Here is a 27,823-nt window from a genome sequence, read left to right as displayed (position 1 = left end):
CCTTAAGTCCCGAGTCTCTGGAGAACCCATCCGACCAGAGGTGAGTCTCTCAAAGCTATCAAAAATGTGGTGCTGTCGGCTTGCGTATCACCTCCTCATTCCTCCCCTTCCCTCCAGACAACCCCTCGTCGACCTCTCACAGGGCTAAATCCTCCTCCGCAGAGACAACACTGTTTCCATTACTGAGATAGAGTTACCAATACGAAAGGCAAAAAGCCTCTGCATATGCTTCAATAAATTCTGAAAAAGTTAAGAGCTCTGATAACAGCACAAATCCATCCAGAGCTACAGTCTCTTTGCAATAGCTGTCCTCCCACATGGCTTTTTATTATTCTAAGCACTACTGCCACCTAGAGTTGAAGTGTAGGTCCACACCCTGAGAGGCCTTTTTCAGCTTTGAAAAAAATCTGAGAAGATAAAACTCTTCCATTTCCAAAAAGAAACAGCATCACAGCAGAAATCTATGAAGTCTGTGGTGTATATGAGATCTAGAGCGCTGTGTGCTGCCGTTGTTTTATTCATGATATATTCAGCACTTTTAATAACCTTGACCTTATCACTGACAATCCGCTCCAGTGGAGATTTATTGGGCCCTGTAAGCTCTTTGAGGGTTTGCCAGGAGAAGGTTCACTAAGCTGTATTTTTTGTTAGTTTTTTTTTCTCTCTGGAGAAAAAAATATATATATTTTTTTGGTGTGTGTGTGTTCCTGTTTACCTCAGCAGTTTTGGTTAATCAAGGGGGTCGATGTTTGTAACCTAAGCATGTTTTTGGAAAAGAAAATCCTTTTTTTCCCCTCTGCTTCTGCTGAGGCGACTGGCATCATTTTTGGCATGAGCTTTCAAAGTTTATTTCCTCCAAAGTTAAATATCATCTTACTGCTTTGTTTAGACATCATTTAATGAAAGATAAACAGGAAAAAAAATGAAGAAAATCTCCTCGAGGTTAAGGAGAGCTGCCATTCTCATTCTCTCTTTATTCCCTCCCGTTTCCTGTCCTGTTTGTACTCCCATGTGCTTCCCTGTTTGCTGTGCTGACTCCCTTGCCTTGTTGTCTGTCTTGTCTTGTCAAATCTGTCTCCAGGTCTGTGGTGTTGTTTTTTTGTTTGTTTTTTGTTTTAATTGAATCCATGTGTTGTTCGTTCTTTGTCGTACGTGCCCTCACCTTGTCTCTGTCTTTGTGTTTAAATACCCTTTGAAGACGTTGGAAGTAGTTCCATTTTGCTGATGTGCAAACAAATGTGCAGAGACTGAATGATGAGGTATGATTGCCTGGATGTCTGCTGTATCTCTGGTGGACTCACGGAGGACCTTTGTTAGTGCGTTTGTATGCAGACATGGATGTGCGGTGTTGTCTGTCTGTGCACGAATTCAGCAGAGGCACATTGCTCTGTGTACTTTTCTCGCGCAGCGGTGACAGTGGCTTACAGTGCCTCTTAAGGATAGAAGGGAAGTCTCCTAGTCTCTGCATCCAAATCACCCTGGCAGCTGTAGCAGTCAAGAGACGGGAGATCAAACAGCTGCCTAAACAACACACACACAGAGCAATGCACAAAGCAACAAAGGAAGCAGTAGGCAGCAGTGCAGTTCAGGCTCAGTAGGATGTAGAAAAGCTAATAGCGAAACAGCCCCCTGCTACTCACCCAGCATCCTGATTCTCCTTCAAAATCCCGGTAACTCTGTGAGCATGTGATTGCAGAGTTAAAGCTACAAAGTTTTCTTTCTAAATATGTAAGCAAATAGAACCAGATGTCATCACAGGTAATGCGCCTTTGAGACGACAGCACAGGACCCTTGCTTCCTATATGCAATATCCATAGGTATGTTAAAGATTAGAAATCTTTTTGATGTAGCAGACAAATAAATACATGTATTTTCTCTCCTTCTAGCGAGAAGGCTCTGCTGGTGAACAAATTTGAACTGAGCATCCGAACTGACACGACCCAGGGTCTGGTGCTGTGGAGCGGGAAGGGCGTGGAGCGCTCAGACTACATTGCCCTAGCAATTGTAGATGGACATGTCCAAATGACCTATGACCTGGGCTCCAAACCCGTGGTGCTGCGCTCTACTGTGCGTGTTGACACCAACAGCTGGATACGCATCAAGGCCAGCAGGTAAGACGGGAGACGATAGGTAACAGGGGATCAGTGATGGAAGCTTTTACATTTAGACCAGGATTAGAATTAATCCATATTGTGTTTGTGTTGCTGCACACTGTGATCTCCTGCATGAATCCTCGGCTACACAGCGATCCCTCACACTGAGATGACTCTGATTAGTTCCAGATTAACGTTATTTTCATGCCTGGTCATGCACGAGGATGATATTATGCATCAAATTGCTTTGACACGGTAATGAATGTTCAAAAAGGAAGAACATCCTGCAATATCTACACACACACACACACACACACACACACACACACACACACACATAGGCAGGAAATAAATGAATAAAAAATAAGAAAAGTGAATGCGTTTTTGTATGTGTATTTCCCTTTCATACACATCACTGTATTTTGCTCTGTAGATGAGTTGCGAGAATGCCTGATTTAAAAGAATAGAAAGACAGTATGAATAACATTAATATAGCTGCAAGCAGTGAAGACGAAGGTCCAAGCAGACTGTGAGCATTTGAACTGTTGTTGACCTGTCAGGACAGCTGTAGACATACCACATGCTTAAATTGCTATAATCTTAACAACTGGGACTTTCAAGCCCTAGAACCTCTGCCTCGGCAGAGAAGTGAAAATGACTTTGCCTCTGCAAAGACTTGGCTCGCTAGACATATCATATATGCAGAACTGTGGTATTCCCCTTGTTTTATCTAAACTCAAAAGCTTCAAAACAGTCAGAAAATGCATGTGATGTTAATCTGAAAAAGTCTCATCATTCATGGAGTTTCACGTTTTGTCACACATTAGTGGACCTCAGAGACATTTTTGTAACTCAGAGATTACAAAATGTGTGAAATCAATCATTAACAGATTTAATGCTTGAGACCTTAGATTGTGCAAACTTGCACTAATCCATGCAGCTGACTATGAAGTCTAAACCTGTTGCATATTTGTTGCTACCCGGAGGTGGAGTCTGATGCACTTTAATGCATAAGCTTAGTACTACTACCAAACATGGGTCTCAAGTGCAAAAAGTGCAAAGTGCAAAAACAAATGCCCTTCAGGTTTTTTGAAAATGAAGACTTTTGCAGTAGTCAAGTCTGGATGAAATAAATGCATGAGTTACTTTCTCAAAGTCAGCAGATGACAAAACTTTCTTAATTTTCGCAAGGGCCCTCAGCTGGAAGAGGGTGGCTTTAACAACAGAATTTATTTGATCAGTTTGTCAGGACAGATGCCGTTGTGCTTACCACAAAACTAGTCATTCTCATCATAAACAGTTGTTGATACAGTTTAACCTTGTCTATACAAACCTGTAGCAGGTGCATAGACCACTCACTGACACTCACTTTCCTGTCTTCCTCCCACGTTCTGCCAGAGGGTTCTTCCTGTTAAAAGGGAGTTTTTCCTCACCACTGTCACCAAAGCACTTACTCAGAGGGAGTCATCAGATTGTTGGGTTTAACAATACTTTTCTCTGTATTGTTAAACTGTCTTTACCTTACAATATAAAGTGTATTGAGGTAACTGATGTTATGATTTGGTGCTATATACATAAAATTTGAGTTGAATTTATAAGTTACACTTGCTGGCACTGGATTGGACCCCATTTTACCTTCAGAACTAAATAATAAATTTTTGCCAGCGAATCAGTAAGAGATTGCTTTGTGGGTATATCATAGTAGATTTCTGAAATACCAATAACCACGCCATGTTAAAAGTCTCTTAAATCACGTTTCTTCCTCATTTTGATGCGCAGCTTGAACTGCAGTAGGTTGTCTAGGCTACGTCTTAATGCCAAGGTGACATGTATGACCAGATATTTGTGTTAACAAGTAGTTGAAAATGTGTACCTAATGTAGTGGCCAGTGACTGTAGGTGCATGTGCACGAACAATAAATAACACTTGAATTAGAGAAAATAACATTTAGTAAATGAATAATGGATAGAAGAGAAAAAACACGAAGTGTGCTGAACTTTTCTGTCCCATGGTGATGTCACTTTAATGGATTTCTTCATTAAAAATAAATTAATTGCCTGAACTCAGCACCTTCCTTGCGACCCCTGCATTATCGTTGGTGAGCATTTTACGTTCGGCATCACAGCAACTGGTCACGTGGGGGAATAACTCGTTCGGTTTCATCATGTAAGGCGGGAATAATCGATCCCTGAAAAGCTGCTCCATCCATTTCAAACAGGAACTAGGCCAAATCTCATCCCAGACTAACAGGGAGACCGCATGAGAAGATGACATCATTTCGATGGTAATGATGGTGTAAATCGCAGCATGTGGCATACGACTCACAAAGCTGCATAGCTAGCTGTGTTTGTGGCTTGCTTCTAATGACACTCTCTCTGCTGGAAGCCCACTTTAGCGGGGTTCAAATCAGCTCTGTCTTCACAATTCTTAAGTGTGTGCTAATGCGCCACATGGAGCCACCTCAAATAAATGGTGCTCTAACGGCATCTGTTAGCTGGTAGACAGGCACATTTAGAACACTGCTTGGCAAAGGCAGTTATGTGAGTGCTTAGTATACTGGCAGTCGAGCAATAGAGTCTTGATGCCTCAAACTAAACGAAACTGCAATTTAAAGCTATTCGCTGTGACACACACGTACTCACTTCCAGTGCCCTTCTACTTTTGTCTTTCTCCTCTTTAGAGCACTTCGAGACGGCTCTCTACAGGTTGGCAACGAGGCACCGGTGACAGGGTCATCACCTCTGGCATCAACACAGCTGGACACAGATGGAGCACTCTGGCTGGGTAGGTGGCCACACATGCAGGAAAAAGTGGAACTCTTAATTCAGACTTGAAAATGTGCCTAGCTATGCCATACATAAAGCATGGCAATGCTTGTAATTGTGCAAAATAGTGCTTTTTCATCCTAGCCACTGGTTGGGCTGCCAAAAAATGAGCAATGAAGTCAATGCCATTGCAGAGGATAAGCAAAGCTTCTGGCAGGTGAAAAAAAGATTGCAGTTTAGGCAAAAAAAAAAAAAATGTCCAAGCCTATTCAGGTATTGAGTTGAGAAATGAAAGGCTATCTGACTAACTCCAAAGTTGTCTGCTCTCCTGAATTGAAAATGACCAAAGTCGGCCCGTTATCTACCTCGAGTTCAATTTAGGCTGAACTTGGCTCAGAGAAATCATTTTTGAAAGAACACACACAGCACCGCTGGATTGAACATTCTGAGGAAATAACATTGAAGACGGGCAGCAAAATAAAGTCAGACTGTTCTTTAAAATGCACAGTGCACAGCGAAAAAAAGACGCAGGTCTGTGAGGAGAAGCAGCCCGAGTGACATTTAAAGAGTCTCGCCGCATGTAAGAGGTGTGCTCGTGCTCTCAGGTACGCGTACACAAACACACATGGGGAGGCAGCGCAGTGGAACAGGTGCTGAGCGAGCCCTGCAGCAAGAATATATAATCCTCACGTAGCCCTCCCATCGAGAGCCCTTCTCCCTTTTTAAATCCCCTTTTCGCTGTTCATCATTAATTCATCTGTAACTCGCATGAAATTAGCCCTGTCGACTCCTGATTCGGAGGCACACAATCCGATTAATGTGGGCAGGGACAGGGGATGTAAAGAGCTCAGCGGGAATGTGAACTCTCGGCCTCACAAAACATGGAAGAGACGGAGGTGCGGGGGTGAAATGAGTCGCACGGGCATCAAGTAAAGAGGAAAAGGGATGCAGGAGGGTTCTGACCCTGTAGATACCAAAGAGGGAAACAGAAAAGAGGGCTAAATAGGTAAGGCATGGAAAATGAAGGTTTGGTCTCTCTCCCCCTAAGAACAGATTCAAAGTAATTCTGAATAAAGATGTTTCACACTGTCTTAGTGAGAAAGACACTAATGACTACTTTATGTTTGCTCAAAACACCATCAAAAGAGGAAGCTGAGCAGGCACCCAAAAATTAGGAGAGCTGGAAGAATTACACCCGTAATGATTTGAGAGGGTTCGCTAAAGGTGAAATTGTGGTGGTTAGACGACTGGATCAGAGCATCTCCAGATCTGCAGCCCTTGTGAGGTGTTCCCCGTTGCAGTGGTCAGTGTCTATTAAAAGTGGTCCAAGGAAGGAAGCGTGGTAACCCAGTGACATTGTCATGGGCAGCCAAGAGTTAGTGATGTATGCAGGGAGTGAAGGCTGGTCTGGCAAGCCAGTGGAGGCAGTGTGCTTTGGGCACTGTTCTGCTGGGAAACCTTGGGTCCTGCCATCCATGTGGCTGTTAGTTTGACATGTACCTCCTCCCACTAAAGCAGAAGTTCCCAAAGTGTGGGGCCATTGCGGGGTGGGGGTGGGGGGGGTGGGGGTGGGGGGTTTGACAACAAAAAAAAAGAACTTTTGGACATTGCTAGCATAATGGACAGGTTTTTTGACGGGGCTCCCACACAAACGCAAAGCAGGAGATGAAGCATCGCCAAATATGTTTCCAAACCAACTTCATTCTAAGCCAAAGACTAGAAAATATGGTGAAGCATATCTTCCCTTTGGCTTCACCTGCACAAGTGCCAAGGTAGGTCTCCCCTGCAGAATTGGTTTTCCCTTTGTCGGGAGCATGCGCTGGGCTGTTCAAATCACAGACAAACAGGATCCCAAATTCTTGATTTTTAGTTCACAAACACTTGTTGTAATGACTAACTACTCCTGACATTTTGGATTTGTTAGCTCTTTATACAGTAAAGTTACAGCGGGATACAAATAACATCAGACTGATCCTGCCACAGTTTGTTCCCCCGGTTCAAATCACAGACTAACAGTATCCCACAGTTGTTTATGTTTTTAAACCCATTTTGCACAGAGAGGCTTTTTTTAAAAATGTATTGATAGCAATGTTGAATATTATTACACAGGAAAAAACAACTACACGTAAAATAATTACACCGTGACGCCTCTGCCTTTCTAAGTGGAGGGACAGTAACTGCGTGTGTGTATGTAAGCGTGGAATAACTCCGTTCTCGGTGATTCAAAACGCCGTTTACGTGTGGACGAAAGGCCCAGACGCATAGAAACAGCTGCGTTTTCTGAAATACGTGTGTGGACGCAGCGTAAAAGAGTTAGTAGTGTATTTTATTACTACCTATAATTTATTGCAGTTTACTTGTATTTGCTTAATTGTTTACCAAATGTTGCCAATTTCAATGGAGTTTGAAAACAAAATATGGGTGTGTGTGTGGTTGGAGGGTGTGTTTGTGTGTGTGTGTGGGGGGGGGGGGGGGGGGGGGGGTGTTTAGGTGGTGGGGGGGCGCGAACATTTTTCTTGTAAAACAAAGGGGGGCCCAGCAAAAAAAAAGTTTGGGAACCACTGCACTAAAGTAATATATATAGTTGTGGCCAGTGTTGGGGAGTAACAGAATACATGTACCAGTGTTACATATTTAAAATACAAAATATGAGTAACTGTATTCTGTTACAGTTACTGTTTAAAAAGGTGGTATTCAGAATACAGTTACTTTGTTGAAATAAATGGATTACACGGCGGTCTTTTCTTGTTTCATAGGTTAAGCTATGCCATCTCTATTTTTGGTAATTCCACGCCGGTGGAAACTCAAACAAAACACGCATTAAGAGGCTCTAATGTCTGTGTCTCAATCTCACATCTCATAATGACGTGAAGAAATATTTTTAAAAAAGTATTATTCAAACAATTATATAATGTGAAGGCAATAGGCAGTATGTTACAGGCATGTAACACACTGCCTGTAACACATAGCATGTATGAAGCATGTAAATATAATAATAACCACTGCAGCCAAAAAGAGTGCCTGACGAGCCCAGTTGTAAGTAAGCTATTAAGACTCGACTGTGTTTGTGTTTTCCTCCGAAACAATAAGTTCCGTTGGAGCAGCCTTTCAACGCCTCTCTCTGTCTCTCGCTAGCAAAGTTAACACAGACACCAAAGTAAAGCTAATTTTCAGCTACGAGCCCGACACAGAACCCGACCTTTGGCCAGAGGTCCCTTTACTATGGTTCGGAGCCGCGGACCTGTTTTATATACGTACGGAATAGTTTTCTATACGAGATCGCTGCAAAAAGTGCAGCCTTACCTAATGTCCACCTTACTGTTACTCATTTTATATTACGATTTAAAAATCTAGTTGCCATTGGTATGGCGAGTTGCCTTCAGTAATAGTAATAAATCACACAGCAATAGTACATTCATGTAGTTGTACAAAGCATGATAGTATATTAAGTAATGTAAAGTATTCATAATCCGTTACTCTCATTGAGTAACGTAACAGAATACGTTACAAAATACATTTTGGGGCAGGTATTCTGTAATCTGTAGTGGAATACATTTTAAAAGTAACCTTCCCAACACTGGTTATGGTCATAAGTTTATATAGCATTTATCATGGGCATGATTGTCATGGTAGTTTGGGGTGTTTTCATTATTTCTTAGAGCTGTTCTTTTTCCAGGGTGAGATAATTCTACACCATACATCTTTAATGACTTTAGAAAACAAGAATTTGGTGCACAAGTTTGAAATTATTTGGTATTTTCTTAAACCACACAGGATCACAAATATTTAAATAAAGGCTAAATATATACACCCCCACTAATATTTGGCTTAGGAAGTTGCACATAGATCAGACACTTTTTGTAGCCATCAACAGGCTTCCAGCATAATTCTCTTTTTGGCAGAATTAGTAGAGTTTATTTAAACTGGTTGGTTTCCTGGCACAGACTCAGCTTTTAAGCATAGTCCACAATGTTCAGTAGATCAGACTCTACCTTTAACATCTGCAAACTTGCTGCAAACCATCAGCTCAGTTTCTGTGGGGGGGTTTTGAGCCACAGAGGAAAAGAATGATTTTCTGCTTTTGGTTTCTTTGAAATAAGTACGAGAAGAAGTGAGTAGTTAGCAGCTGTATACAAGTGGTGGCCCAGAGTTCGAAAAACACAACAACATAAAAAAACAAAAAAAAGTGACCATTTCTGAAATGTTTTGTTTTCAGTTTTCTTTTGCTTTCAGGATGCTGTTGTGTTTTGTACCTCAGGGCCAACTCAGATATGAGCAGCAAAGAGCAGCACGTATAAGAAATCAGACTTCTATACAAACAAAGGCTGCCAGAGAGCTGAGAAGACTAGGTGATGGACATGTGATACACGGGGAGTTTACAGCACGGCAGTGAGCGCTTAGCACCAAAGATGGAAACAAATTAAAAATAATGAGGATGTTAAGCATTCATCATTTTATACTCCGTCACCACCTTTCTTTTGTAGTGGTTTTTTTTTTTAGTACTTTATACACCGTGTCAAATTAAAAGAACATTCTCTCTTCTCTGTCTGACTTCAGTTTTGTGTGACTGCCGTGCTAGGCTCCTTCTCACTTTGATCACGGCAGTCTGACAAATACACTGTCATCCTGTCATGTCCATCAGCTGGTGTCATAGCGAAAAATATCAAAGGCTGTAATACAACCTGACAAAACCATGTAGCTGCTTTTGTAGTTTGTACCAAAATATTTCAAAGGTTGGCTATTTGATGGATATTTCCAGTTTAATTCGTTGCAAAAGCCGAACCCTTATCCCGCTGTTTGATCTTTAAAGGGGCACTACACTGATTTTTAAGATTAGTTGACTAGTTGTGCAAAGTATTTTTCTGCAGGTGAAAAAAAGAAAAGTTTAAAGTTAAAAAGGAAGTGCTGGCTGATTTGACTGAAATAACCTTTTAAGTGACTCACAGTCAAAGTAACCTCGTCTCCTGTCCCTTCTCAGGTGGTCTGGAGGAGCTGCCGGTTGCCCGCCGGTTGCCCAAGGCCTACAGCACGGGTTTCGTTGGCTGCATCAAGGACGTGGTGGTGGACGGGGTGGATCTCCACCTGGTGGAGGACGCCTTAAACAGCCCCAGAATATTACACTGTTCCGCCGCCAAATAACTCCAGCAGAGACAGAAATATCGCAAGCAATGAAAAAGAAAAAGAAACCCTCCCACCCGCACCCTCTATAGCGCCCATGTCTCCTGCTGTAATTATTTTCTATTTTTGTATACTTCTCATCGCTTTTTATATGGAAAGAAAATGAATATGTTGTTTTCATTTTTGTTTTATATATTTTGCTCTTATCCGCACCTCCGTTCACAGTAAAAAAATTCCTTTTCTTTCAAGGCCCTTCATTTTTTTTCCCAAAAAGAAGGCACCTCGGTGAAAACAACAGATATTAAATCCATGTCACATTTGATGTTTTAAAAGAATCTTTTAAAAAAAAACAGCCCTACCAGCTTTTTGTTTTTTATTATTTTTTATTCTCATCCTTTACTTGAACACGGTGGACCCTGCTGATGATCTCCGGTTACTGCCTTGTCTCGGTGCCATATCTGCCGTTCCACATTCCCCAAGCATGGCCTATACATCTTTGATAGACACACATTCCCTCACGAGAGATGGATGCTCTAGCCGGTGCGTGCGTTTCTTCGATGCTGCAGCCAGCTGCCGACTACAGTCAAGAAACTCTGTATTCAGCCCTGGTATTCAGTCCACTGTATTTTCCTAATGGGACTTTTCAGAAATCAGTCAAGCTGCTACAGTGAGAAAGTACACAGTCATAAGCACTCGATCAACCCCATCTCACAGCACCCTGAAAAGAGGAAAAAAAAGAAAAGAAAAAACTCTCCACTCGATCTGAATCCCATCCAAGCCTTTAGTTTTGAAATATGACTCACTAACACCGCAACCCGATGTGACGGAGAGAGAGAGAGAGCGCTGCGTTCAACAATGACTTGCATATTATTAGTCATAAGTCAAGACATGAATCACAGACATGGATAGATGTTATAAATATAGAGTATATAAATAATACCTGAGACTGTGAATATGTAAGATGGGTTCTCGTTGGAGAAATTGTGCTTCTCATGTACTATTGTGCGTTCTGTTCTACAATCAGCAGATGAACTAATGATGACCACTATAAATGCATGCACTTCTGCAGTGTTGGTTTGAAAAATCTGGGTTTTTTTTGTTTGTTTGTTTGAGTCCAAGAAAAAGAATCTATTTTGAATAACTGGGAGTCGGGGGAGGGGGGCGTTTTTTGTTCTTGTTTTAAACTAATCGAGGTTCCTTTTTCTTCTTTTATTTTCACTTCTCAGTGATTTCAGAAAGTACAGGCTTCACAGACATCTTTAAAGTCTGGTCATTCCTCATTTTTTTGTTTTTTGTTTTGTTTGTGATAGATATATTTCTGTATTATTCTCGGGAGCAGTTAGTTTTTGCAGGGCCTTTAATGGTGTCTAAGGGAAGAGTTATTACCATATCTGACCTTAAGGAGGTGCTGAAAGCAAAGACTGAAGAAAAGGACAGACAGAAAGGAGGCAAGGGGAGATCTTATCACGAGAGCCACTTCTCTTGGGAATGTCCTGTCAAACAGCAGTCAGTCAACACAAAGAGAAAAAAATCTTCACAAAAAAAAGAGAAAAAAAACTCTACCTGAGACTTAAATTCATGTTTTTGTATTTCACCTAGGAACATTCCTGGAGGAATCTTTTTTTTTTCTTCTTTTGGCTGTTGAGTGAAAGAAAGAAAGAGAGAGAAAAAGAGAGAGACTATGACGCTATTGTGACCCTTTGAAGCCATAGCAGCCGCAAAAAACTGGGAAAACATACATAATCCTTCAGTACTTGCGATCTAACCTAGTAACGCATGGGTTTGTTTAACTAGTGCGAATCCTGTACAATTCAGTGAACTGTTGCAACGTGGAGTCGTCTTTGCTGAACCACAATAAGCTTCGATGAATGACTGAAAGACACTTGTTTTGATATGAGAACCTTGGCAATATTCTGAGACTAAATCATGCCTGTTCGTGGTTGAGTATCAAATGGTCTTGTACTTTTTCGTTTGTTCGTTTCCTTTTCTCTCTTAGGTTCCTAATTATCTTTCCCTCCTTAAAAGTCATCAAGCAACCTGTTTTTGTACAGCCCTGCAATTTTTAAGTGTAAATTTAGCAAAAACGTGTGATCTGTGGAGGTTTATGTTTTTAGTACTATACACTGGAGCCATGTCTGACTTTTGTCTGTTCACCCACACGATGCTCTATACTTCTGTAAATGGGGGAGGAATAGCCCTGAAGCTGATTGTGTGCGTTTGTTTCTTTGGGCGTCCGCACCAGGGCAGGAATCCCTCTTCTAGTGTCCCAAGATGCTTTTAAAATTCCAGCAGTCACTCTCTCAAAGCTTAAACTGGTCTTATTTTATTACACTCTTCTTGGAGTTTGACCACTTCAGGTGGAACCACTTGGACACGAGAACACACACACACACAAAAAAAGAAAAGACAATTGCAGTCCATGTATGGTTTGGATGGAAACTATGAATTGCCTTAAAAACCAGTCATCTTGAACTGCGAGCAGGTGACGAAGACGTTATCCATGTAACTGTTTTGTTACTTTAGCCAGTGTATTAGCCTCATTCTGATAATGTAAATGAGTAATACAAAATAATAATAATAATAATGACTATATTAGTAATAATGCTCATACTCATATGAAAAAAATATCCCAGAGGGCTTACGCAAATATCCCATCTGGCTTTTTACAAAAAAAATCTTCTATTTACTGATTTTTGAATCTATTTTCTGTTCCTTATTTATGTCTACATGTGGATTACCCTCCATGTCTGGCCTCTGTAAACTACTGTCTGACTGCGCAAACCTCGTCAAAGGGCAGTGCACCGATAAGAGTGGCATGACCTGAACATTACTAACTTTATGACCTTTGTCTTGTGTTCCTACCACCATGAAATAAACCGTCAACCAAATGGAGTCTCATCTTGTCTGTCATCTTCATTTTGTCCTCATTCGTGCCGCATCAAAGCTCAGTATTTATTTTGATTACTGATTACAGGTCAGAACTTACAGCACTTACGCTTTCCCACCACCCTGCATATTTCAGTTCTAATATGAGATAATAGAGTAGAGATCAAAGTTAGAGAATTATTCATATTTACTTGATTTATTTTTTGCTCATTGGTGACTTTCATAGCTCAAACATTAGGGGAATACTAGGCCCAGTTGTGGCTATAGCACTCTTTTAGCAACATTTGAATGATTCATTCCAGAAAGTACAGTGATCTAAATTAGACAACAGTTTGCTATTTTAGCAGGAAAAAAGCAGCTTGGAAACTGAAATATTAATGGTTACAACTTTCAACCACTAGGAAGTATACAGGTCATTTTCTTGGAATGATTTTAGCACATCTGTGCTCATGGGGCCCTACCAACGTCTCACATTTCCCTGGTTTGATTTTGTTCTCTTCAACAGAATAGAGTCACTGATCTTCCAGAGATTCCCAATTAAGTATGGATCAGAACTTTGGGCTAGTTATTTCATTATTCCAGCGTCGACAGCTTTAATGAATTGTTTCACCCAGGTAGCAGTGGACAAATTTGTTGGATTACTTCAAACTGATGGCAGAAAAGGAAGAGTGCGTGGGTGAAGGGGCTTGTAATAAACACCTTGTCATGTAGCTGTGTAAGAGGTCACCCCAACTCAAACCAACTGACACCATTTCCTGTCTGAAAAAACTAAATCAAAGTTGTCATCACTAAAGAGATGTGTGCCAGTTCCCCACTTACCACAAGCAGTGCTCCTTAGCAGATGTTTGTGTAGCCTTTTGAGTCTGTGGCTGAGTTGGTCACTGCAGACTTTGCTTTAAAGCTCACATATTTTCACGTGACGAGATGATGCACTGCTGATTTATGTGAACAACTAGGATTTTTTAAATATATATACAGGGGGACTTGAATATTCTAAGAACTGGTGTTACATGAACAAGTGCCCTCAGCAACAACCAACTCATTATCGTTTTACCAAATGGGAACAGCCGTTTTGCTATTCAACTGGATGCTAACACAAATATCTAATCATCCAATCACGTGGCCAAAACCCACTGCAATTAGGTATGTAGACATGCTGCTGCTGGAGTTCAAACTGAGCATCAAAATGAGGGAGAAAGGCTATTTAAGTGACTTTGAATGCAGCACTGTTGTTCCATGACTACAATACTCAGACCAGCCTGTCTGGTCTGAGTATTTCAGTAACTGCTGATCTACTGGGTCTTCCCCACATGACCATCTCTGGGGTTTACAGACAATTGTCCAAAAAAGTAAAATATCTACTGAGCAGCATTTCTATGGGCAAAAATGCCGTCTTGATGCCAGTGGTCAGAGGAGAGGGGACAAGACTGTTTTGAACTGACAGGAAAGCAACAGTAACTCAGATAACCACTCTTTACAACCAGACCATCTCTGAACACAGCAAGTGGGACCAGATGGACCACAGCGTGTGTTGCTCCTGTCAGCTAAGAACAGGAAACTGAGGATACAATTCAAATGGGCTCTAAAACATTGGACATTTGAAGATTGGAAAAATGTTGGCTGGTTGGATAACTGGGGTCAGAATTTAGTGTAAACAACATGAAAGCATGGATCCGTCCTGCCTTTATCAGTGGTTCAGGCTGCTTGTGGTATTTCCATACACAGGTCAGTTTTAAAATATTTTAAGTGCAGTTTAGTGGAAACCTTAAATATCTCAGGATCATTAGTCTTCCTCCGCAAACTGAGGTAATCACAGCTCTGTGCTAACAAGAGGCTTCTGCTCACATTCAAAATATCCAAAGCCAAGCAGTTTTTAAGAGCAATTAAAGCAAAAAACACGCTCGTAAACATGCCTATAAACAACATTTTTTGGCTAGAGTGATATTTACTTCTTATAATTCAACTCATCAAACAGCAGTCTGCGGTGGCCTGCTGCTAATTGAAAGTCCCAGATTCAAAAAGAACAAAAAGTAGCTGCTGCACAGCTTCATACATCATTCAGCGCATCCCAAATCTGTCTCGAGCATTTTCATTAAGCTCGAGATTTAATGAGTTTAATTTATTCCTCGCTAATGACAGAGAAAGACACCGCATCTTGTGTTAATTAAAACTATATGAAATGCTGTGGATGAAATAGTTTTGCCCAGTGAGGGATCCTACTGAGGGAAAGATCATTTTCAAGTTAATAACTGCAAGTAGTTTGATTAAAGGGTTTTTTTTTTCTTTCCAGGAATTAAATCAAAACAAAACAGAACATGTACACAAGGAATTAAATGATGATCCCGGGTGGCTCACAGAGGAGTGAGCGGGGCGTGGACAGTTTCAGCTCAAACCTTTCCAGGGAGACGGGATTCACTGAAACTAGGAGAAGGAGGAAGCTCATTTTGATGAATGTGTTGAGAAACTGAGTGGCTCTGAGAAGAGCTGAGTTTAGCAAGAGCTTTGGAGGTAGACAGAGGATTTTCAGATTTTTTTTTAAGCACATGTTGGGGAGTGCAGTTTGTTCAAAGGTCAGAGTGGAACGCATTTCATCAGATCATACCTAAGCCAAACGCCATGGCATGATGGAAGAGGCTGTTCTTTGAAAAATCCTGACTAAATTTGTGTTTTGGGACATAGTCAAACACTTCTTCCCTCTGTGTAAAAGGCTTCCCACCACCAAGGTTACAGTTTTGTTTGTGTTTTTCTGGGTTTTTTTTTTTTTTTTATGTCTACATGGTAATAAAAGTTCTTTATCTCTGACTGGGCTCCAGCTGTCCAGTTGCATCACTCTCAGTGTAAGACCTCTTTGTTTGCCTTTCCAGACTTCTTCCAATCTTTGTGCAGGCAGATTGGCAAGTCTCAAGGCAAAAATGGGGGTCAAAGGTCATTAGCATATAGAAGCAGCCGCCTCAGGGTAGAGGGGACATCCTGGTTTCCAGGCCCCGAGGGAAACTGGGCTTTGTATTCTCAGGTCCATTTACACCCCCCTCTAGATTCAACAGGACGCTGGGTCTGCAGGGTGATAAAAACTGAATGAGTGCAGCTATTTGTAATACCTCCCAACACAAATCACACACAAACTCTAAAGCCTGACTGATCGTGTTCTCCAACACATGCAGAAGCCAAAGTCAATTTCTACCACTTGTCTACTAAAATATGCGCCTAAAGGTGCAGCACAAAATATACAAAGTGCATCCCAGCCAATAAATGCTAATGACTTTTTCAAGTCTCTCTCGCTCACTTTTAACACTAAAACAAGTTATTTCTCAGCGTCTTCATCAATTTCCACCAAGGTATCGATCATTAGGTAATGTCCTCCCCATCATGCGCGGGATAATTTTTAACTGATCACCTAAACAATAAACCTCGTTCAAACCCATTCATACAGCCTGAAGCATACAGCACCTGGCAGAGAGAGAGAGAGACATCTGCTAGAAATTCCAGAGAGAGCAGAAATTCCCACTCTATCATCTCTGTTTGTCTGCAGGCTGCAGCAGAACACTGGGTCAAACAGTGGAAAAGCAAATCCATACATGCGAAGCCTGTGGGCTCACAGACAATTGCATAAGCCCATCCATCCCTAGTAGATTAACCTCCACTGATAACCACAGGCTGGTGACGTCAATGCTGCTCTGCCTCAGTGCTTACTCCACTCCTGCACCACCAGCACTACCATTCTTTATATATGTATGTATATCTGTATGTTAATGCTAAACAAATAGATAAGCTTTATCTTTGAAGACAGTAGCTGAGCTTTACAATTGTGCAGACAAAAGAGGTTGATTACTTATAAGTTGTTTAAAAAATCTGTTTTATATTGTTACTTTACAGCTTCACTATCCTCCTACTGATAATTATATTAAACATTAACAGTTAGCACAAGCAGCTATGGCCACAGAAATGACAGCTGACAGCAGAAAACACGCCACTTGTTTTTAGTTAAGTAGCCACAGGTGTGCAGTTTTTAGGTGTTTTTTTTTTAACTTGCACACGGGTTTAGCCAATAAGAAGTGAGGGCTTAACGATCTAATTTTGGTTATAAACTCCAGACAGTAATCTGGGGCTAAAAGATCTTGAAATTACATCAAGGTGGAGTTTGTCAGGCGAGAAAAGTGTGAAGTTTGGTGTGCACCACATTTACACAGGTTTCTACATCTACTCCCCCAAAAGAAACACTTACAAACCAATGTCGGAATTAGTTTGTAGAAATAATAAAATAAATAAATAAATCATTTGATTTTTTTAACAAGAGAAGTGGAAGCTTGAAATCTCAGTTTTTTTTTAAGGCGAAATAAAATTGCAATTTAAAAGTAATATTCGTTCAAGAGCCTGACATAAAAATGAATCCGCTCCGGGTTTCCCTTTTACGCCCCCGTCCCTTAAATGAGGCCTTTGTTTTGAAGGTAAAAACCGGAAGGCGTGTCGGTAGTTATGTGTAGCCCAGCACGCAGGTTCAACAGATCCTCTCAGTGTTCACAACAACTCCGCGGAGCCAGAAGGGGAACGTTTGAGGGCACTTGACAGCTTTCAGAGACTGCTATGACATCTCGCAGGTGAGCTGGAGTTTGCTTTTTAAACTGTCACTAATCCCACTGTAATATGTCACAGCCCGCGCGAGCCTTCTCAGATTATCACTGCACGAGCGGTCAGCGATAGAGAGACAGCCAGCTCGAGAGCAGGGCGCCTAAACTTTTTTTCCCCCCAGTACCACAGACCCCGTTATTACTTGATGCCTCGCCTTTCCAACTACATACAAAGAAAGTATTATAGGCTTGTGTTTTAATTGTGAGTTTTCTCTGAGATATAAGACCGACTTTACTGCTCTAACCCGCCTGGAAATGCTGAAATGTTTAAAAAAATTGGAAATTATATCAAATTTCGTGACCTGCTACAGTTAAATAACGGTTCTGAGCCTGGACCTCACTGTTACCAGGCTGTTATAGTAATTTACATTTTCATTTTGTTTTTAGAACTACAATTTTTTTCCATTTGTTTCTGAGAAAGCAAATCCTTATTGATAAATCCTTATTATATTTCATATTATCACAAACACTTCCTTAGTTTTTAACACCTCACTCAAGTCTTTTACAACGCATGTTTTATGGCCTCACTCATGGCTCTTTGTTTCCGAGTGCGCAGTGGGATAAATTGGTTTAGTGTCCTGTGAATGTAATCCATCAAATGAAGCTATGTCAGCTTGGGGTGACCACAAATTTGAGTCCCTGAGTGTTCAGGTACTCTTCAAAACTACAGAATTCCAAGAAACACCTATGACACATTTTGAGTAACTGTGATTTCTATGCGAGTTAGATAAAGATCAGACCAGATTTTATGACTAAGTCTCAAATCTAGACAGAGCCAGTCTGAATAAACTAAAATTACACATACCAGCGCACTTTTTTTTTAATCTCTTTATTGCACACACTTGGTAATAATTGGCAGTGCAGACTGAGGAAGAATAAGTGAACTTTTGTTTTAAGAGCTTCTCTAAAAGCTACATGGAGTCAGGTGTTCTAATTAATGAGATTGGAAGTGCCAGTTGTGCTAGAGGTGTCCTTTCCTATAAATGCAGGCATGGAAGGTGTGCAGTTCTTGTGAAGCACTTTCAATGGATTGTAGAAAAGATTCACAAAGCTGAAAAAGGCTAAATATGTTTCTAAAGATCTGGGTGTTGTTCAGTCCACAAAAAGACAAATTGGCTTCACACATATAGGAAATTGTTGCTATACTCCCTCAGAGTTGGTACCGTGCAAAGATCACAATGTGCCATCCTGACAGAGGTGGAAAAGGTAACGATATAAGACGACAGCAAATGGGAGTTTGGGTTAAAACATAGAGAGATACCAGTAAGGAAACTGCTCATCAAAATGCTGTGTCTAAACTTCGTTAGTTCTTTTTTTTTTTCCTTCAAAAGGTTAAGTTTTGCCAGCTGTGATTACTAAGTGGATTTAATAATGTGTACATGAATTGTACACATGTGTGTTTTTAGTTTACTGACAGTATTTGTCTGTAACGATCTTTGCGACTTTTATAGTCTAATCTGTTTGATGGTGACAGGATTGCCTGCTTTCCATGAATTAATACTCAGACATGTCACAGTGTATTATTTAAAAAAAACAAACAAAAAAAAACCTTGGGCCCTTGGCTGCATAATATAGATCACATGTACATCTGTGGACTAGTAATGATTTGTAGATCCTCCTGAATGATTTGTCTGGCTTGAGACAGGAAGACTTAAGTGCTGCAGCAGGCAGGCTGTACTAAGGGCTATAAAAACAAATGGGTTTATTGTATGCAAAGTGTTAGATTTGCTCATGGATGATCCTCTCCAGTTTCTTCTTAAGGTTATTTTTAAGGTATTTCACATACTATCGAGAAATTAATCCATTATAAGAGACTTGAGATGGGGAAACGCCTTTTCTATACAAGGTGACTGCTGACATTTTTGTTTTTCCCCTCGTTTGCCCATGATGGCTGTTGTGGAATCAAGAAAATGCAATGTTGGCAGCTAGATTTTACTGTTGATACTGATAGGTTGGATCATGTTAAACTGGTGGCAGACTTTCAAAATGAAGAAAATGTATTTACACTTGATAGATCCCCCGTTTGAGACTATGAGGAGACACAAACCCAGTCTTGGGAAGGCATGAGTTAGTGTATTACTAGCACCGGTCCCAAACCCGGAGAGATGGGAGGGTTGTGTTGGAAAGGGCATCTGGCAGAAAATCTGTGCTAACATGCAGATCCATCCGCTGTGGCGACCTCTTGGGAAATGAGGGAGCAGCCAGCTCCTTCATTTGTACAGCACTTTTCTAAGCTGCAAACACAAAGTGCTGTCCATAGGCAGCATAACGGTAAGAAACAACCATCAGTGAAATAAAAGAAAAAAACACGAGCAATATGCAAGTACACAATTAAGCATATAAAATAACTTTACAAAACATCCAAAAGGCAGAATAATAAAAAAAAAAAAGAAACTATGAATTATGGGTGTATTGTGGAAACAGAAAACTTGTTGTCAAACAAGAAGGCAAGTGTGTTTAAAAACTGTCTTAAGATAGGATTTCAAAGCAGAAACTCTGTCGGCAGATTGAGTACTAACTGGAAGACTGCATTAAAGTGGAGGTGCCACTACAGCAAACACTGTGTCACCCTTTGACCTTAATGTGGACTCTGGAACGGCTAGCAGAACTAGCCCAGCAGATCTAAGAGGCTTTTTTTGGATAGTAAGGAATTAAGAGTTCATTACTGTACTCTGGCATCGGGCCATGGAAAGCCTTATAGGTCATGAGTAGCCTTTTAAAAGAAACTGGTAAGCAGGAAGTTACAACTGGTTTTCTTCAGAAGTCTGGCTGAACAGCTTGAAGCTGAGTTACGCAGGTTTTCAGGTAGAAAAGCATGAATAATCTTCTACGCCACTAAAAGATAAATTTGCTCTGATCTGTGGAAACATGCTTGAGTTAAAGCTGTGCACAGTTTGTCTTTTCATTGTTTGGCCAACCGTCTAATGCTTTGTTTCATATTAACTCACGTTCCGTACTTCTACTATATGCTTCAGTATATATTATTTACTAGCCATTACAGTTGAACTTTTGCTTAAATAAAATATGGCGGTGGTGATGTTGCAGCACCTGCATCCCTTGCACTTGTAGTTCTAGTTAGACCTTGGTATGAGAATATACACACCGTGCACAGTTTTGTTTATAATAGTGCAGTGTTTGTCTCAGCTTTGCATAAGCAGTCGAGTAAAATTGAAATCTATGGTAAACTTGGAAAAGTAGCTTATCTATTTATCAAACTGTTGCGGTCATGTTGGTGAGTCCATTCAGTTTGATGTTCCCCCCCTCTTTATTTGGTTTTGAATAAACACATAAAGAGCTTAACCAAACAACGTGTGCGCACATGGAGACTTAAAGTAGATGAACCACGTCTGCAAGTTAAAATAGAACCAAAAGACAAGTAATAGTTTGGTAACTCGCTTTAAAATTTAACTCGTATCCCAAACACTGAATATGCTTCGGATTACTGGATTAAATTAGTTTTGGATAGATGATGTTGTCACAGCAACATTTGAGATTGTGTCTAGTGATGCTCTAAAATTTCAGTAGTGCTAGCCAGTTAATTTCTTCAGTCAACACGGGTGGGGGAAAAAATGCTGTCGTTTCTGTTTTTAGGCTCAAGTTCATTATTTTTCATGCAGCCAAGTTCTTGCATTTTTACAGACATTAGCAAAAATCATAATGAACAATTGTTAGTTAGCGGACACTTAGTTTTCAGGCAACTAAGTCCAATTTCTCTAGAGGTCAATGCCACCAGGCTAAGAGGAAGGAGAAGAAAGCACTGAGCACTGAGGTTAAAGCGGTTTTTATCTCTGCCAGTTTCTATGCCTTGCCGCTGGTTGAGCCACACTGCAAAAACTCAGAATCTTAGCAAGTATATTTGTCTTATTTCTAGTCAAAATAAACTCATCACACTTAAAACAAGACAAAATCAACTGAAGAGTAACATCTCAGTAAGATACATTAACTTGTTTTTAGACAGTGGATCTTGAAACTTGAAAATTTTCACTTGTTCCATTGGCAGATTTTTTTCACTTAATACAAGATATTTTTGCTTGAAATAAGAGAAAAATCTGCCAATGGAACAGTGAAAATTTTCAAGTTTCAAGATCCACTGTCTAAAAACAAGTTAATATATCTTACTGGGATGTTACCCTTTAGTTCATTTTGTCTTGTGATAAGATTATTTTGACTAGAAACAAGACAAATATACTTGCTAAGATTCTGAGTTTTTGCAGTGTATGACTGTTGCTCTGCAGCTCTGTTCTGAACTTCCTGAGCTGAAATACCACAGGGGAACAATACTACAATACGTGCCATCTAACCAACCCACTCTGTTGTTGATGATATTACTCCGACACCCCATATCAGGAAGGGTTTTAGTTCATCATAATATTGCGGAGGTCTGGAGTTTCCATGTATTTTGTTATTATTTCACTGCAGGTCTGTGGCGGTTAAATCATAAAGGAACAATCTGTACTGTCCCTCATTGTGACTGTACCATAAATTTAACAATCATAAGGCATTGTAATGAGTTCAGCATAACTGTGGGCCCAGAGAAAGATGTAATGATGAATCACTTTACATCGCACTTCCATTTCTGTTTTGCCAGTTGCGTCTGTGTTGCAAACTCTTTCCACTATTGGAAACCACCTCTGCCCCTCTTTTGTTTATGGAACAGACCTCGTCTGTCACTGAAACTCATTTGACCAGCTGAGAACAGTGAGTCAGTTTTTTCGATAAGCCGACAGGAAAACAACAGCCCATGTGGAGGAATAAGATAGCACTGCCAACATTTCCATGAGTGCTCTGAACACACTCTTTTTTTTTTTTTTTTTTTTTTTTTTTTTTCTTTAAAACCAGATACATGCTTTTATTTTATTCATTTATTCAGGCGCAAAACAATGCTAATAGACTACACTAGACAAAACATTACATGCATGTCAGCTTTACATGCCTGCGGTCTTTGAATCCCATGTTTAAGGGTAACCTGCTTAAAAAGCAGAAGGGACATGTTTTTTTTAGGTAAATGCTAAATATTTGATGTCTAACGTATCAGAACCTCATTCCTCCCAGACTCATAGTTGTGCAAATCCAAGCTCAGCTTTGATCAGGTTAATACCACCGCTACCACTTCTCTCTGTAGATAGCTGACTTTGAATATTAGTCACGCTTATCTCAATATGGTTCAGTTAAAAAGTGCTATCTCTGGTAAAAGGTAAGCTGGAGAAGATTAGTCAGTGACTCCCCTCTGACTAATATTAACCATCTAACTTTAACTTTTCACACTGACACTTTAGCAAACTGGGGATTTGATAGAAAGATAAATGCCACATGTCTGTTCATTGCTGCCGTGTTAGCTATGCTTGTCTTAATTTGGACAGATTTCAAACTGAGCATATCAACCAGTTACCAATTTTCTTATCAGCCAAGTGATCCTGCAGCCTGTTAGACATGCAGAACATTAGCAAATGTGGATTAAAACATGCAGAAAGTCGTGTGTGCAATATGAATTTATGTAGTGTTAACCGCCAACCTATTTCAAGCTTACAGGTCTTAAACATGAATTACATTTAAACTAGCATTCTCTGAGTTTTGCATAGTAAAATGAGGTGCAGAAAATCTTAGCAAAGTATCAGCACAGGCTGCATTTGCATTAAATGATAAGCTTGTGATTGATAACATTTTCCTCTGGAATAAATGCCTAAAGCAAGCCAATGAGCAGTACCTTATAAACTGTTAAGCCCCTTTAAATTTGTTTGCTTTTATAGTAGCGTGAGAGAGAATATCTCATAAACCATTTTATATTACCATTTTGTTATTTAAAGATAAAAAGCGAGGCATTTAGAATTGCTTTTTCTACATATTTTGTGCCGTTCAGAGTGACAAATCTGGCATGTAGTGATTAAAGTAATTGCCTTCCATATCTGCTTCTGTGATTTCTATATGGTTTAAAAAAGAGGCTTGCATATGTCTGTGGAAAAAAACACAAGTTATTGATTAACCACTAATGTTCGGTGCTTTTACCGAGAGCTTCCCAAGTCCTATTTAGTTGATGTAAAAGCCACAACTCTATCCCCTGTGCTACAGTATAACTTGTTTTTGCGTGCTTAGAGAATTATGATTGCCCTCAGTTATTTTTAACAGTTTTGCTTATCACAACAGGCAATTTTGTAATCAGTGAGTTATGTTTTGCTGTGTATGTGTAAGTAACGTTGCTGTTTTGTTTTTGTCATTTATACGTGGGCACAGTTTTTCTTAATCTGCGTTTTCTACTACACTGAAAGGACTTGTTCTACACAGAAGGGAATTATTGAAGTGGGTTTTTCACCTCATGTAAATACTCCAGGTCATCAGCAGGGCTAAAAATAACTGCAGTGTTACCAAAATCCACACCCCAGGCTTGTCTGTGACCAATATAGTCCTAGCAGAGGCTTTCATGCTGCACTGTGGCTACTAAGTATATCACCTTTTTGTCAGCAGGCCTAGACAGGCATGCTTTAAATAGCCGACCAGGGCTATATTGAACTTGAGACATTATGTAAGAGGATAGAGTGGTGGCTGGATGCACACTAGGCTTGTTTCCCCTCAAGCTTCCCAAGGCTTAACCTGCAGCTCCCAGCTGCCCCCGTCTCTCCCACAGTACCACCACTTTTTACCTCTACTTTCCTGTCGACATCTCGTCAGATATATACCAGACTATTTGAAATCTCATTCTCATTGTGTTGTATCTCCTCTCCTCACTGCCCAAGGCCAGATGCAGGGAAATGGGGCGTCTGGTGGTTGTCAAAGGCAATCCTATTCTTGGAAAGCCCTGAGTCACTCCTGTAGTCATGAACCGAGGCTGGTAGAGAATATGGATAAGGCTTTATAGACGCGGCATGCTGTTGAGTTTGCTTTCAAGACTTCTCAGAATTCACTCCTATATAAATTCATCTTAAACAACATAATTTTGGGGCCATCGTTTTTCATTAGGAGGGGAGTTGCTTTGAAGTAGTCTCTCGAGTTTAGATGTGTGCTGTACTACTGTAACAATGTGGCCATTACATACTTTTTTCTTTTAAAGCAGGGAATTAACATTGCATAAAGTATAAAGATGAACATTTTTAATTGTCAGTTTTAAAGTGGCCCTTGGAAAGATATTTACAATTTGACATACTTCTGCTATGTAAGAAGCTGTGATCAGGAGATAATTTTGCTCTTTATTGCGCATTATTCTGCTAGTGTGTCTGTAATTTAATGCTTTCATTTGTACATTTTAAATCTTCAAACTTAACATGAATCTATGGGCATCAGAAGAAAAGTAGTACTAGGATCTCATGAGATAAATTGGGCAGCTCTGATTCTCAGTGGTTTTCTACTAGACTACCTAACCCCTAACATGGTGTGTAGTTTTTGCACACACATTTATAGCTCTGACTGCATATCCCACATACACTGTGAACAGAGCAAAGTATGAATTTGTCTTTGGGATGATCTTTACAAACTCCCATAGCAGCTTATGTGGTTACAGGTGCTTTGCTTTATTAGTCACTCTTTAGGTGGTTATTTGTTTAACCCCAAGTAGTTTGCATTCATAATAGTATTTGCAGATACTAGACTGATAATAATTAAAGTAGATTCAGTCAGATTATACAGGTCCTTTCAGATTGTTGTACAATCTAAAATTCACTGTAAGGTAGTTAAGAGTTGAACTGCAGCTTTTGTTCTCTGCATTTATTTTCTAACTCATGTGTAAAGCTTCCTAACCCACCCATGCGAAATTAATAGGCTAATGGCATACTGCTGAATTGGCTGGATTGAGGGCTTTAGCTTGGCGATGACTAACTATGATCTGGTGTAACTACGGCATGTTTAATCTCCAGGCACAGGCAACACAGCTGTTGTATTTAGCCTCGGACAAGATGGTAAGGACCCCGTAGCCAGAGAAGGCTCTATTAGCTTTAGGATCAGAGTGAGCTTTAGCGTGAGACCCTCTGACCTCTCAGGGTACAACTGGGGCAGAGAAAGTGAGAGTGAAGGGAGAACGGCAGACGGTGGTTTACTAGTCAGCTAGTGCCTGTCACGTTCATCTAAGGTGGCAAAGGAGGGAAGAGGGGGTGGGGACGTGGGGCTGCTGATAGCACTGACGGGTGCTGGTATCAGGCCCGCTCACGCTCATCCAAATCCCAGATTAAAGCCCCCCTCCCCCTTGTCTACTCTTCCTCCTGCACATTATCTCTCTCTCACTCTCTCTCTCACACACTCTTACAAAGCACCCCCTCCACTTCTGTCGTCTCTGTCTCACTCAGTCTAACCCAGTAACACTTTTACAAGCACCCCTCCACCCTTCCCGCTTTGGTCTCTATATCTCCTTCTCTCCCTCCCACCCTCCCTTGTGTAACAGTGCCCAGTGCTGGATTACTAAGCTCTGAGGCTGCTGAAGCAAGGGGCTGTGGCAAGCTTCGACCACAATGGTGAGGTAGGGCAGAAATGATCCCATTCAGCTTGTCTTGTATTATTTATTTTTTGTTTTCAATAGGAATGTCCCTAACCCTGCTTTAGCACATCCTCTTCTTTTTAATAATGCCTTTATATCTATAGTTTTTATTAATTAAATGCATTGAAGAAAGAATTTAAGTATAACACGGAAACTTGAAAGCATGTGGAGACCTGGCAGTTAGTTAAACTTTTTTGTTAATGTGTGCATACAAATGCAATATTGCCTTGACATAACTGATGCAATGTGTCAGTGTGAAGTTAAGAGGTTAGAAGTACACTCTAGTTGTTACAAATGTTGTTGAATTGTTTGTGTCTTGGGTTTTTGTTTTGTTTTTGGGGTTTTTTTGTATTAGCACAGAGGGGGAGGTGCACTCTTGCCTCTGTAAACCTGGCACAGTGAACAGTGTGCTGTAATTGCTTCTGTTGTCAGCGATATTTGGTCCAGCCCATTTCTATTGTTGTGATAACTTGTGGAGTTGCAGACATGCTCTGATGGATTAGAAATGGATTAATGACATAAGGTATTTGTGTCCCACTGATTTTATTTTCAGTATAAATCTGCATAGGATTAAAAAACAATACCACAAATCTGTCCACCACCTGACACCCATGACCTGTTATTGGCTCCTCGTTCTAGTAACCTAAAGGCACTGGCCGGCTCTGCTTGTAACTATTCCCATCCCTAAATAAGTGATATGATACAAAAATGTTTGGTTAAATGCTCTTGCGAATAATTTACTTTAATGGCAAAAGGAAAATTACCAGCGCACTCAAAAACCACAGGCTTTTTAAAAAAAAATTAAAGGAATCTAATTTGTAACAAAATAATGAAAGCTTGAATTACAGATGAAATATTTACACCTGCACTTTCTGAAGTTATTATTAAAAATATTTAGATGTCAAGTGAGTCACACTTACATTTACATTACATTACATTTGATGGCCTCCAGCTCCAGCAACTTGGACTCCAGCTGGCCACTGTCGTTCTTGTTCTGCTCTACAGCCTCTGTAGCAATATATAAACCAATTCTCAGCCTGCTGCAGTTGCTGGTTAAAATTGCTCTCTAAGCGGATCCCCAGGGAAGTATAAAGGCTGTTGTCACCAGCTGTAGTTCAGTATGGTGAAGCTGGAGACTAACAGTAGGATGAGAGACTCACTAGAGGGGCAGCTGAATATTCAAAACAAGAGTGGGGGTGGGGGGAATTATCCAAATAATTCATTGTATTCTTAGATGGCCAAAGAAATAAAAATAATAAAATCCTAAAATAAATCACCATACATACTTGCACAGCCTTCCCAAGTAATATTTGTGTGGAAAATACTGTATGTGTAGTGAGGTCCCCTGACGTGTTCTCAAAGATGCTGGGAAGAGTCGATCAATCTTGAGACTGGGTGCTGTCTTAACCTTAGCTGTCTTTCCTGTAACATTTAATCCATATAAATGGGTCATTGCATTGACTCTGAAAGTATGTTTACTATAGTTGCCTAAATAATTCACAGAGAACTGTATATAGTTAGTTTTTATATTGTTATTTATATATTTAAAGTTTTAAAAAGTTTAAAAAAGAATCCATTAGACTAATTTCAACCATAACAGTTCAGTGCGGTGTTTTATCATCAGTACCAAAAACATTAAAGAACTTTGTTAATTAGGCCGTCTTTTTTGAGGTTTTGTTTGAACAACTTTTTGTTGAATTGAACAGTAAATGACAAACATGTATGGAGGAAGGCAAAATGAAAATTAACCTTAAACAACAATTCTTCAATAGGCTCTTTTAGCCTGAAAGTTTGATTATATTTAAAAGGGAATATCGTTATTGTGTTGGCCGTAACAGTTTTCCTGTTTTTTGGCTGTCTTCACACACAACCAGTTGTCAT

The 27,823-nt window shown here is 40.2% G+C and overlaps 2 protein-coding genes across 10 annotated transcripts in view; both read left to right on the top strand.

The window, feature by feature from the left end:
* The window catches only part of agrn (agrin), a 259,292-nt gene extending 246,424 nt beyond the window's left edge, over positions 1-12,868 (top strand). For 5 of the 7 annotated variants that reach the window (XM_063465477.1, XM_063465483.1, XM_063465479.1 and 2 more), the window contains 4 exons: positions 8-40; positions 1,887-2,111; positions 4,774-4,877; positions 9,837-12,868. In XM_063465477.1, the coding sequence (XP_063321547.1) occupies positions 8-40; positions 1,887-2,111; positions 4,774-4,877; positions 9,837-9,997 (523 nt within the window). In that variant the 3' untranslated portion in view covers positions 9,998-12,868. The remainder of the gene's footprint in view (positions 1-7; positions 41-1,886; positions 2,112-4,773; positions 4,878-9,836) is intronic. The other 2 variants (XM_063465481.1, XM_063465480.1) reach the window with 1 other exon arrangement.
* Positions 12,869-17,329: 4,461 nt separating this feature from the next.
* ptpn11b (protein tyrosine phosphatase non-receptor type 11b) overlaps positions 17,330-27,823 on the top strand; it is a 33,388-nt gene continuing 22,894 nt past the window's right edge. For 2 of the 3 annotated variants that reach the window (XM_063463194.1, XM_063463193.1), the window contains exon 1: positions 17,330-17,457. In XM_063463194.1, coding sequence (XP_063319264.1) covers positions 17,444-17,457 — 14 coding nt within the window. In that variant the 5' untranslated portion in view covers positions 17,330-17,443. Of the gene's footprint in view, positions 17,458-25,806; positions 25,925-27,823 lie in introns of those variants that run through there. The other variant, XM_063463195.1, reaches the window with a different exon arrangement.

Source organism: Pelmatolapia mariae, linkage group LG20, assembly GCF_036321145.2.
Source record: "Pelmatolapia mariae isolate MD_Pm_ZW linkage group LG20, Pm_UMD_F_2, whole genome shotgun sequence".
NCBI classification, from domain to species: domain Eukaryota; kingdom Metazoa; phylum Chordata; class Actinopteri; order Cichliformes; family Cichlidae; genus Pelmatolapia; species Pelmatolapia mariae.
Note: the sequence above shows the minus strand (reverse complement) of the source record. Positions and strands in the feature narration are given on the sequence as shown.